At 43.4% G+C, this 12802-nt stretch overlaps 6 protein-coding genes across 6 annotated transcripts; 3 read left to right on the top strand and 3 right to left on the bottom strand.

Moving 5' to 3' along the window:
• Nucleotides 1-157: 157 nt before the first annotated feature.
• O0I10_012394 (uncharacterized protein) lies at nt 158-1045 on the bottom strand (the record flags this gene model as incomplete). Its single annotated transcript, XM_058492325.1, has 1 exon — nt 158-1045. One exon carries the CDS (start codon nt 1043-1045, stop codon nt 158-160), a length of 888 nt encoding a protein of 295 aa, XP_058336913.1.
• A 218-nt stretch (nt 1046-1263) lies between these two features.
• O0I10_012393 (uncharacterized protein) lies at nt 1264-5973 on the top strand (the record flags this gene model as incomplete). Its single annotated transcript, XM_058492324.1, has 1 exon — nt 1264-5973. The coding sequence occupies one exon, from the start codon at nt 1264-1266 to the stop codon at nt 5971-5973; it is 4710 nt and encodes a 1569-aa protein (XP_058336912.1).
• An 80-nt stretch (nt 5974-6053) lies between these two features.
• On the top strand, nt 6054-6410 carry O0I10_012392 (uncharacterized protein; the record flags this gene model as incomplete). Its single annotated transcript, XM_058492323.1, has 1 exon — nt 6054-6410. The coding sequence occupies one exon, from the start codon at nt 6054-6056 to the stop codon at nt 6408-6410; it is 357 nt and encodes a 118-aa protein (XP_058336911.1).
• A 616-nt stretch (nt 6411-7026) lies between these two features.
• O0I10_012391 (uncharacterized protein) lies at nt 7027-7588 on the bottom strand (the record flags this gene model as incomplete). Its single annotated transcript, XM_058492322.1, has 2 exons — nt 7027-7241; nt 7309-7588. The coding sequence occupies 2 exons, from the start codon at nt 7586-7588 to the stop codon at nt 7027-7029; spliced, it is 495 nt and encodes a 164-aa protein (XP_058336910.1).
• Nucleotides 7589-7695: 107 nt separating this feature from the next.
• Nucleotides 7696-8139, bottom strand: O0I10_012390 (uncharacterized protein; the record flags this gene model as incomplete). The annotated part of the gene is made up of 1 exon (XM_058492321.1): nt 7696-8139. The coding sequence occupies one exon, from the start codon at nt 8137-8139 to the stop codon at nt 7696-7698; it is 444 nt and encodes a 147-aa protein (XP_058336909.1).
• A 2480-nt stretch (nt 8140-10619) lies between these two features.
• Nucleotides 10620-12044, top strand: O0I10_012389 (uncharacterized protein; the record flags this gene model as incomplete). Its single annotated transcript, XM_058492320.1, has 1 exon — nt 10620-12044. One exon carries the CDS (start codon nt 10620-10622, stop codon nt 12042-12044), a length of 1425 nt encoding a protein of 474 aa, XP_058336908.1.
• Between the last annotated feature and the right edge of the window lie 758 nt (nt 12045-12802).

Raw genomic sequence — 12802 nt, 5'->3', positions numbered from 1 at the left:
GCGAAAATTAAAGTCATCCTCCACGAAATAGAAAGCCGCGCCCACGAAACCGAAAGCGTCACCCACCAATTCAAAAGGCAGCACCCACCAATTCAAAAGACGTTACCCACGAAACCAAAAGCGCTACCTACGAAACCAAGAACCACCAGCCACGAACTCACTTGTCATTAGCCACGAACAAATAATCATCACCCACGAAAGCAATCACCTTAACCACGAAATCATTAACCTCATGTTCCACGTCTTTCGGGAAATCCGGTATGGTATGACGTTCCTCCTCTGGAGGTTGCATCATGTCATCTAAATGCGTTGCCCGCATTATCATGTTGTCTTCATTATGATTTGTAGTCTTAGAGTGGTATGTCTTACCCCCTGCCAGCGTGCGACTAGGAGGAGAAAAGAGACGCGACAAATGGTCTGGGAGAATGTTGGAAATACCAGGTAAGTATACCACGGTGAATGTATAGTCAAGCAATGTGCCCAGCCAATGAATCATCATCGGGTTAGGATCCTTTTGTGTATTCAAATAGACCAAGGCCTTATGGTCCATGTATAAGGTAAATGGGTTTCCCCATAAGTATTTATGGAACTTCTTGAGAGCAAATACAACAGCCAGAAGTTCACGTTTCGTTACAGAGTAATTTCGTTCAGATTTGCTTAAGGCGCGAGCCATGAAGCCCACGATGTTGTTATGATCATTGTACTTCTGATATAAAACCGCACCGGTGCCGTCATTAGAGGCATCCGTTGCTAGGTGAAATGGTAAGCGAAGGTCAACATGCCTAAGCGTAGGTGCATGTGATACCGCATACTTTATTTTGTAAAAAGCATCCTCGTGATGTTTGTTCCATGTATTGTTTAAGCTACCAGCATGTCGTAAAGCGTCGAGTGGGGCGGTTAAACGTGACACATTTGGAATGTGGTCTCGGAAGTAATTAACGATCCCCAAAAATCGTTGGATGTCCTTACCATGTCGAGGACTTGGCCATTCCAACACATTGGCGACCTTCCTCGAGTCTAATGTAATGCCTTCTGTCGTGTCCATGAATAATCACGTGTACCCATCATCCAGACTCAGCTCGTGTATGGTTATCCTTGGTTACTATCCAATCTTAGTTTCCTTGTTCTTCCTCTTGAGAATAAATCACTTTCATCGAGTATCACTTACTCCTACTACGTCTCCATACTACAACATCCATACACGACACCTCATCTTTTTTTAAGTGAACACTCACCAACAACAACAACGTCTCGATTTTTACTATGAACAACAACAACAACAACAACAACAACAACAACAACAACGCTAACAACAACGCCGAGAACACCACTCGCTACAACCACTCCATCAACCACGCTGTCAACCAACTTAGCAGCAACAACCCCTATCGCAATGACAATTCCTTTGCCCCTGTTGACAACAATGTCTTCACGTTGCCTCCTATGGTCAACAATGCCAATAATGGCCGTGCACCTAATTTGCACTTTTTGCTTAATAATGATAGCAGCGTGGCAGAAGCCCCTGTTCGTGGCATGCAAGAGTTGGCTATTTCGCCTCCTCAGCACCGCCAATCTGAGGTCAATAATGGCTCTCAACAATCTCAACCTCTGAGCTCGTCTCACGTTGTACCAAACATTAACTTGTCGCCTGCAACTGGCGCCTCGGCATCTGTGTATGCTGATGAGGAGAAGCAAACAATTGCGACTCTTCAACGTCTACAGAACATGTGGATGGCTAAGAGTAATCTTTTGAATCAGGCCCAAACGCTTGAGGAATTGAGAGGACATCGTCTGGAGATGAAGGCCATTAAGCTTGAAATCGAAAGTATCAAAGAAACGTACCACGACATGTTCCCTGCTAACCCCGCTTTCTTTCCTACCACTTATGGACAATCGTCCGAGGGCTCGGCATTAAGCCAAAATGCTCAACCAAAGGCTTCACGCCCACCAAAGCTTCCAAAAGAAATCCCTTACTTGAACACGCCATCCACTCAACATTCGGATCCTGCTGCTCGTCAGCATAAATTTCACAGCGCTGAAGAATGGGCTACAAAAGTAGACCGTGTGATGAATTACAATGGCTTTGAAAGCGAAGAAAGCAAAAACACACATTGGCGCCGAATCGTAAATTACGCTTTAGATACACAACAACTAGAGCGCCTCATGTCTGCATTGGAAAATGCGGACGTTGAGCCTGGTCATGAATTCACTTGGGTCCAGGTTAAAGCAACAATCATCACGCTGTTCGATACGACAGCTGAACAACGTCGTCTGCATGGCGAGGTCATTAATTGTCGTCAAAAACACGACGAGGCGTTGTGCTCCTTTGTGCGACGCTTTTCAGATCTCGTTTATCAGGCTAAACTCCCGCAACAAGACGCCTTTATTCGCGATTTGATGTTTGAAAACATGCTAGTAAGTACTAATCAGCTTGCTTCGGACCATGTTAATTTGAAATATGGAGCCGACTGGCCGGTGGATCTTGAACACTTTCGCCGCGCCTTTGCCAACTTCAACACTATGCCAACTTTTGGTACTGCTGGATCCAAACGATCTCGCACAGACACTTTCTTCACCAATCAACGCGACGAACGTAAGTTCAAGCAACCCAAACACCAATTTCAGAATGTACCAAAAGGTGCATGTTCGCATTGCTTCAAGCATGAAAAAGGTAAAATCGTGGAATTCAACAATGGCAGCCACGAGTGCCCACATGATCCCCGCGGCAAGATGTATGAAAACAACCATTGTTTCCGTTGTAAACAGGAAGCACGAAAAAGAATAGCTAGCGGCAAAGCTCCCTCACACGTCTTGCAAAAGCGTAAAGCCCCACAACAATTCCTTGCACGTAGTGCCAATATCATCCCACAAGCGGATCAAGCGGCCGAAGCCGACAACAACTCAACCTCTGCGTCCTCGTCTCGTTCCTCTGAATCAGGCTTGGATGAAAGCAACATTGACGCTGATGTCTCAATGACTGAAGCTGATGACAACTGTAAGTTGAAAAGCCGTATGGCAACAAAACATGAAACAAAGGCACAAGCTGACGAAATCACTATCCCCGTGATGATAGAAAACAAACGTGTATTGGCCTTACTCGATTCTGGAGCAAACTTTTCCTCTATCGATACTAAACTCTGTAAAGAATTGGGCATTCAAATAAAACACGTACATGGAAACATCACACTTGCAGATAGTTCTATCAAATTGCCTCGTATGGGCACAACAAAAAAGTTAGCTGTGTCGTATAACCACGTTAAGGTCACGCACCAATTTGAAGTCATGAACCTTGCAAGAGGTCACCCTGTCAGCATTGGAACAGATCTCATGAAGACATTTCGTATCGGTTTCGCAGGTTTGGTAGCCAAATGGGACGATCAAGAAGCACAGGTTGAAGAAGCGGAAGAGAAGCCACCAAAGCCAAACGCGTCTCCAGCAGGTTCTGAAAAGGAACGAAAGGCATTGTTTGAAACAATTGACCCCTTGCTGGATGCAAATCAGGCTATCCCCACAAATGCATTCTGCACTTTACCTGAAGCTGTCGTCAAACTCCCTACCAACGGCAAGACTGTTTACAAAAAACAATACCCCATTGCTGATAAACATCTTCCCATGATACAAGAAACAATCTCCAAGTGGTTACGCGATGGCATTATTGAGAAGGCACCGGCAGAAGTTTATGGTCGCTGGAATAATCCTTTGACTTTGGCTCCCAAAAAGGATGCGCACGGTGACAAAACAAAGTTTCGCCTATGCCTTGATCCACGAGCTCTAAACATTCACCTGCCTGATGAAACCTATCGCTTACCTCTCATCGATGAAATCTTTCGCCAAGTAAAGCATGCAAATGTTTTCACCACTTTGGATCTCACACAAGCATTTCACCGGTTACCAATTCATCCGCCACATCGCGTGCACACAACTTTTACATCACCGGTTGACAACCAAGCTTATTGCTTTGTGTCCATGCCTTTTGGCATCAAATCCACCAGCTCAAAATTCCAACGCTGTATGCACGTGCTATTGGGCGACTTACCATTTACGTCTACCTTCGTGGATGATGTGGTAATCTTCTCTGCTAATATGCAAGAACATGTCCATCACGTTGCTACGGTCATTGAAAGGCTGACAAAAGTCAACCTCGTCCTCAATCGCGCTAAATGCGTATTTGCAATGCGTTCCGTTTATCTTTTGGGATTCTGTATCTCTGAAGGCGGTCGCAAAACTCTTGATCCCCGCAAAGTAGCCAATACGCAGGAATGGCCAACCCCACAAACCGGCAAGGACATCGAAAGATTTATGGGCGTTATCAATTACTTTCACGCTCACGTCCCAAGGGTTGCAGAATTATCAGCACCTTTGAATTGCCTACGCAAACTCAAATACCTTGGTAAACATTGGGGTCCAAAACAACAACAAGCTTTTGAAGCCATCAACGCGGTGCTTGCACAACATCCTGTGTTACATCAACCTTTTATGGATCGTCCATTTTATGGGGCAACCGATGCTTCAAACAACGGCATTGGCGCTGTCCTATACCAACTCTCGAAAAGTGGCAAAAAACGCTACATCGCTTTTATGGCTCGATCATTGAAACCCGCTGAACGCAATTATCAAATCACCAAGAAGGAACTTTTGGCTATCATCTTTGCTCTCAATCGCTTCCATACTTATCTTTGGGGCAACAAATTTATCTTGTATACCGATCACCAAGCTCTGGTATACTTACATTCCCAGGAACAACTCAACCCAATGCTCACAAAATGGCTCGATCGCATCCTCGACTACAATTTCGAAATCGTTTACATCAAAGGTATACTTAATACGCTGCCAGATCGACTTTCTCGGCTGTTCCCTGATGCTCACAGCCTGGGGGAGGGTGAAAACCCGCAGCAATTGCAAAACCACAAAAAGGTTAAGCATGACAACCCTATGACAAACAATGAGGACAACGAGGAATCGGGTCCATCAGATGATGAGGATGATGATGAAACCAATACAATCAAAGATCCAATCGCTAGAGCCGCACACAGGATCAGCAGGGATTACATTGAACCACCACCTGAAGCACGTCACCAGCTACTTATGGAATCTCATCTTCTCGGTCACTTTGGTGCCGATGCAATCGTAAATGACATTCACATGAAAGGCATGCACTGGCCACACATCAAAAACGATGCATTACGCCTAACACAAAGTTGTGCAAAATGCCTACAAGTAAACACCATACGACGTGGATACAATCCTCTACGCCCAATCAGCTGTGACATTGCTGGCGACCACTGGTCTATTGATCTTGCAGGTCCATTAACCAAAACAAATAGAGGCAATGAATATTTGCTCATCATGGTGGACATTTGTACAAGATTCTGCCTACTGAAACCAATCCCTGACAAAAAAGCAAACACCATTGTCACACAACTAATTGACGCCTTTACCACCTTTGGAATACCAAGAATCGTGAGCAGCGACAATGGAAGTGAATTTTCAAATGAACTCATGGAGCTGTTTACAAAAACAGTGGGCATTGACCATCGTTTAATCACACCCTACAATCCTCGAGCAAATGGCAGTGCTGAGCGTTGGGTGCAAAGTGCAATCAATGGCATCAAGAAATCAATGGAAGGCGCTATTCCCGATTGGGATTTATACGTACCCGCTACACAACTAGCCTTAAACGTTAAAGTATCAACGAGACACAAATCACGCCCTTTCGCCTTGATGTTTGCACGCAACTTGAATGAATTCAAGGACTACAGCCAAGACGCACCAAGACGATCCATGAGTGTAGAAGAAATGATTGAAAATGCAAACAAGATGGAGGAAATCATATTCCCGGCAATCAATGAGCGCACCTTACAAGTGAACGAAGCAAGGAAAAAGGAATTCGACAAGAAGCATAAGCTCGTTGAGTTCAAACCTGATGACCACGTGATGGTAGCTGAACGCAAAAACGACAAAGAAGCAAACTAGATGTCACCTTCAGAGGTCCATTCACCATCAAACGCAAAACAAAAGGTGGATCATACAAACTCAAAGACCTTACCGATGACATGGAAAAACGAGCATACGCACCGCACGAATTGAAACCTGCTATCGTCTCACAAGAATTTATTGCCGAGAAAAGATATGTGGTTGACAAGATTATGGGACACCGTAAGGACCCTGAGGCACCACATCAAGATCAATACCTGGTACGATGGAAAGATTATACGTCCGAAGACGACACCTGGGAACCACCAGAAAGCTTTGATGATCCAGGCATCATGCATAAATATTGGCGTCAAAAGAAGAAGCAGCTTCCTGCTCATCTCCTCCAAAACAACAATAACAGCAATAAGCGAAAACGCGGCATACAACAAACAAAATCAAACAAGCGTCTTGCATCATCTAAAACATCCCGCCGCTAATTTTATTCCCCCATAAAACAAACGCGCTCATGAACACTTTTATCGGCTTAACAGCCTGGGGGAGGGTGATGTCGTGTCCATGAATAATCACGTGTACCCATCATCCAGACTCAGCTCGTGTATGGTTATCCTTGGTTACTATCCAATCTTATTTTCCTTGTTCTTCCTCTTGAGAATAAATCACCTTCATCGAGTATCACTTACTCCTACTACGTCTCCATACTACAACATCCATACACGACACCTCACCTTCTGCTGACACCCTAAAGCCGAGCAAATACACGACTTGTTGCGCAAAATGGCATCTGGCGGGATTCAATAGCAAATTGGCATTCGTGAGACGATCCAACACGATACGCATATGGTGAACATGCTGCTGTAATGTTTTTGAATATACGGATCACTGAAAAGATAGGGGACCACATTTTATATACTATATACAATGCCCGCTCGATATAGTCATACGCGATAGAGTTATAATTTCTATTTAGGAATCGCTTTTCACAATGCAATACGCTTTTCATTAATAAAATGGGTCCATAAGTTATATGTCATATGTTATCACTTTTAATGGTCATGATTCCAATAACGAATGCAAGCGTTTACTATCAATCTATCATCTAAAGAACGATGTTATCGAAGTTTGTTTGCCAGAATTGATCTCCTCAGAAGAAAGCTTATTAAGCTTCCTTCTCACCAAGGTCGCTATGTCCAAATCCATTTCATCATCTACGTCGTAAGCCTCCAAAAAGTCCAAAAGCATCCTTTTCCTTTCCGAGTGAGTCATATGGTAAACGGCTGGTGTTTCCTCGTCATCATTTTGAGTATCATCTTATGTAGCCAAGATAACTTGTTACAATCAAACGTACGTTCTCGGGTTTGCACATATCCAACCTACCATCCTGATTGTTAGTGTCCAATTTTTCATCTTCGTCAGCGAATGTTTCATGGATGTCCTCCATTTCTTCTGCTGGATGCAAGTCAATGTCATTGATATCATTGATTTCAGAGTGAATGCTGGTTATCATTTCTGTCATTTCGTCCGAAGCATCATCCGGGTGATCATTTGAGGAGCCATTGGTGGTATTCGTATCAGTAGTGAACAATGTTGTATGCTGCAAGCAATTCGTAGTTGTCTCACGGGTAACACATCTCCATGCTTGCTGTATCCATGACATGGCCAGCTTTTGATCAGTCTCATACAGTTGTCCATATTTCCCTTGAGCATAAAGTACTGATGCAAGGCGATATTGATGCTTCCTAAATCAAGAAATTCAATGCTATCTTAGTTAGACATGGTGTGTATTGGTGCCTGCTTGTAAAATAAGCCGGTCTCATCAATGGTGTAGATATCGGCGATATCATAGTTGGCAATCTCTTTCTTGATATCTGTTATCACCTCTTGTATGGTGTGATGACTGAGGTCGACAGAGCCAGCCTCGCCATGCATAAGCCTTGCTTGATAGCCAAAACGTCGCTCAAACTTTGTCAACCACCCGTCGCTGAACGTAATCTCTGGCTTTTCACCATCAACTTCGATTCCTTGCTTCCTTGCGATAGCGAAAGCTTGCAATACCAAAGAACTACGTGACACAGGCTTGTTGTTTGCTTCCATGTAGTCGACAAACTTGCTCAGCTCCCTCTCCAGCTCTGGAAACTTTGCTGCTCTGTTACGCTTGTTGCGTAATTGCTCTTCGTTCATTTGCATCAGTTGCCGTTCGCTCTTCATAATCTTGGACACAGCTGCTTGTATCAAAGGCTTCTCGAACTTGAACTCATTTGTCGCCCATCTAGCCGCCTCTCTCTGGCTAAGCTTCTTAACCTTGATCGCTTTGCAGATCTCTAGTTTTTGTTGGTTGCTCAGTGAGTTGCGCGTGGTGGTCATGAGCAAAGCTGTTACAGAAAAAAAAAAGAGAAACGACATACACATTGGACGCGTGTTGGCTGCATATCATGAGGTCATCATCATTATCCACACACATCAGGTGCTCCATGCATTTACCATGCCAACCGGAGAATATTTCATCCCCGATCCACCCACACGATAGTGTTATATTTTCGATTGAAGAATCTCTTACATAAAAAGCATACCCGATAACTATATCGAGCGGGCACTGTATACATATAGATACTTAGCTAAATAAGGAAACTGGGCTTTAAATAAAACCCCGACAAGGTAACAGCATGCTCCGAATCGATCTAAAACAATCTCAAAAAGCAGTCACATAAGAAATTGATGCCCAATTTTATACCCAAAGAAGGCTAAACCAAAGCTATACACTTCATGGACCATGGCTTATTCCTCGACATTTCTATCAGCTTTTCATACCACTGCTAATGCTGCAGATGAAGAGAGCAACTCCAAAAACCTGGTAGATGATGAGAAAAATGCACCCAATTTTGACCTTCATTTTCTCGACAGCCAATTGCCTAAATGACTTGCCAACCATTGTGGGTGGTAATATAGAGTCGTAGTATTTTGGTGAAAGTGCCAAAATCGCAATACAGGCTTTGACCACTTCTACACTGGAGTTGGCAAGTCGTTTTCATGCCGTGTTTAGGCCATGGTCAACGTCGAATGATGGTAGTGTTTCGTTAGTTTTTATGCTGGCAATAAATGGGAGAAACACTAGATGAACCTGCCACTTTAAACGCGGGTTTAGAGGCAGCAAGTTACACGATAGCGATGGGGGGATCGATTCAATAGGCAATGCCATTGGCTTGCGAATGCCGTTTCAGGTAGCCTTATTGCTGCTGTTCATACGAAGAAGGAGCGGTCGTAGGTGCTATTACTGCCATCATTGGGCCATATACACGCTATTCATACACACTATTCCTTTTACACCATATCCCCAACCAATGATAATACACATAGCGAGAGAAATAATGAAAAAAACTTTTATTCATTCAAAAAGCCACAAAAAACTATACTATGAACATCTGCTATCGCGCTGTAGCAGCGAGCTTGAGACGAGCACACGTACCTCTTATTGCCAGAAACAAACTATAACAGGAGCTACGAGACAATGTACAAAGGCCGAACAGGATCATTTTTCTAGCTTATGCTCGGCATACAGTACTTGAGTAGATCGAAGGGACAACAAGTATCTAAGCAAGTACAAAACAATCAGCAGTATACTCCATTAACATACCTTTGATACATCATAACAACCTAGAAAGGTACTCTAAGTCAAAAGAAAGGTACGTTAGAATGATGTATGATAACGCGTGTTTGATGCTTTATACTCACTCTTTGCAGCAACGCCAACGATGGTACAAACAGGTTACTGTTTTGCTTGCAGCGACACCACCATTTGATAGATCGACAAAGCCATGGAAGTAAAACGAGGGTGCATGTGACTAAGGAACGAGTGTGAGTAGATGAAGTTTGGGCTTCGTAGCAAGATGTGTATTTACCTGGAGTCGAGAAAAGTAGAGTAGAAGCAAAGAAAGACGCGTAAACAAATGCCTGTGACCCCCTTGCTTATAAGCAAAAATCGGAGAAATGGGTTCACTTGGCGCTCAGCTCTTGTTCTCATGCTCTTGCTAGCATCTTGGGGGGTCATACTAAAAATCCTGTAGTCCCCCAATGTCAAAAATCCTGCCTGAGTTGAATATCGAGAATCAGCTATCTACCTCAGGTTAGCAACGTTGAATCCGCTGCACCTGCACATAGCCCATTGATCGCCTTTTACCACCCACTGAGCATTTCTTTGCTGATCACACACCACTGTAATATCGAGAGAGATGAAAGGAGATAATAATTCTCGAGACTCAAAGGTCATTTTCTTCGCTGTTTAGCTCATGCTTCTACATGTATTATTGCTGTATCCAGATCCATCATCATCAATAACATCCAACATCATGTGCTCGGACAAGAGCGGATAACAAACCTCGTATTCATAAATCCACTTGCCACTTGCCACTTGCCACTTGTCACTTGTCATCACCAGGAACACCGACAGCTCACACTGATATGAAACATCTAGCATTAGCCAATACTCCAATACTCCATCATGAATGGTGCGTTCACCTCTCTCTCTCTCTCTCAGCTGTAGCTCCACTTGAAAAAAAAATCATAAACATACCTTGAATACATTGTTGTCTTCACCTTACTGGTTCATTGTCAATCTTTTTCTATTGCTTGATACAGCACACACACATAAGACCTTTCACAGAGCATTCTACCCTTTCTCAAGTATTTAAAAAATGGCACCCAAGAATAGCATCACTGTCACCTTCTTCAACACTCCGTTCCCCGAAAATGATTGTACAGAGTGGTGCCCGGATGTATACTTCAATCATGCTGAAAATGCGTATGACCACTTTAATCTTGACATTGGATGGTGCCTTCGTGGAGGAAACAGCAATTGTGTAGGCGACGATCCCTCCATTCGTATTTATTACCGGGTCTGTTGCGGCTACAATGTTTGCGAAGATATCAAGGATGAAAAATGCATATTGAAAGACATTCAATTGCGTCCTGCAGTGAAACCATCCGTCAATAAAAAACGCCTAAAGCAAGGCTGCAAAGGATGCAACGGCGATCTTGTGCATTACAGCTGTCCGGTAAGAGTCTACTACAAGTTCATACCAGAAGGATGCGAGATGCGACATCAAGGAACACATTCCCACAAGGTCTGTAGCCGTAAGCATTTATCAGCAACTCAAAACAGGCAAATGGATGAACTTGTGACTCAGCATCCAGCAATTCAACCAAAGGCTGCAAGCATTGGGATTGATCAGCAAAATCGACGAGTCATTGAACCAGCTTACAACATCGACCCTATCTTGATCAACCGTGAGAGAGTAGGATACGAGATGCGCAAGGCTAAGGAAAGAAAGGGCCAACCGATTTCTGCAAAGGACCCAATCGAAGCATTCAGCAAGATTCAATACGAGTATCCATACTTTCTTATGTTTGCAAACTTGATTGAGCAGCACTTCTTTATATCGTTCAAGTCCCCAACCATTGGGCCTTTTGTCAATTTCAGCCAGTATCCCATCGTTACGGATATTACTTACAAGGCTGTGAGAGATTGTTATCTTTGCTCATCCGTTATCTACTCACCCGAAATTGCTAAGCATGTTGTTATTTTCCAAGCAATCATGAAATCGACGACAACATGGCAACTGCAGCAGTATTTTTTGTTTTTGTTCACCGCATGCAAGTTGAATTTCATTGACAAGGACAAGGTCTTCGGGTTCATCATGGACTTTTCCCAGGCAGAAATCAATGGGTTTCTTGCTGCTTATAGCACCTATACAAGCAAAGACGATGGGTTGATGTACCTTAAAGGCTGCTATATGCACTGGATGCAATCTGTGCAGCGGGTCAGTAGCAACCACAATGCTATACCCCCACCTCAACGACAATTTTTCCTTCGCTGGGTATACAAGATCCGCACGACAACATCGGAGCAAGTATTCAACAACCAATTGTTTGTTATGACAACGCAATTCCCTGCAACGAGATCGTGGATCAAATGGTGGCTACAGCCAACTATACGTAGCATGAATTTCAACACATGTTCGGTAATGAAGCCTTCTTTGAGAGAATCTGGTGTGCGGACGGGATCTGTGGTAAGATACGTTCTCACCGAGATTTGTAGTAATACCTTTTGGTGTGTGTAACGTCGGACCCTGGTATATATAACACCCGATGGGGCCGTCAATTGTGAATCATGCGATATGTATTATATAGATGTGCGCGGTCTGTGGGACGTGCTATCGTGATTTGAAAATCGGAGGTCACACAACTGTTGTAAGGCTCATGTTGAAAGTTGATGGTGTACCTTTTCACAGGAATACTGCTCCGGGCCGATGCCTTACAAATGTGAAATTTATATATAGTATTTAGGTGCTTCCGATCTATGCAATAACCAGTTTACATGTATGTTGCAATAGTGGCTGGGGAGCGATGAGCCTATGAAAACGATTGGTTATTTTGTAATAAAAGTTGGACAATGACCATTTTTGCTTGTAGCGCCTGACCTAGTTAATAGATTGCTCTCCAATTTGGTACACCGACGTCGTCCGCATGTGGTAATGGATGGGAATGATTTCGCGGAGTTTTGGATGGCTACAGAAATTTATGCTGTTATATCAGATTATATCTTTCCACAATTCTATATACTATAATGTACAATTCTTTCAGATTCGATGTAAAAACTTTTCCAAGTCACAATTATCCAAACATTTATCTCCGATGTAAACGCTATAAAAAACAATCATTTTGCACTTTACCCGGTAATCGATGGACCACTGCATTGATGAGATATTAAGCTTGTGTAGACACCTGTGAAGTTTTTGTCGATGCTCTTTTGTCTGGCTGGTGAGCCAATGGCCAGAAATAAAAAGAGATCACTTCTAGAATGTGGAAGAGAAGATGT

The sequence above is a fragment of the Lichtheimia ornata genome (genome assembly GCF_029851405.1).
Source record: "Lichtheimia ornata isolate CBS 291.66 chromosome Unknown scaffold00125, whole genome shotgun sequence".
NCBI lineage: Eukaryota > Fungi > Mucoromycota > Mucoromycetes > Mucorales > Lichtheimiaceae > Lichtheimia > Lichtheimia ornata.
Note: the sequence above shows the minus strand (reverse complement) of the source record. Positions and strands in the feature narration are given on the sequence as shown.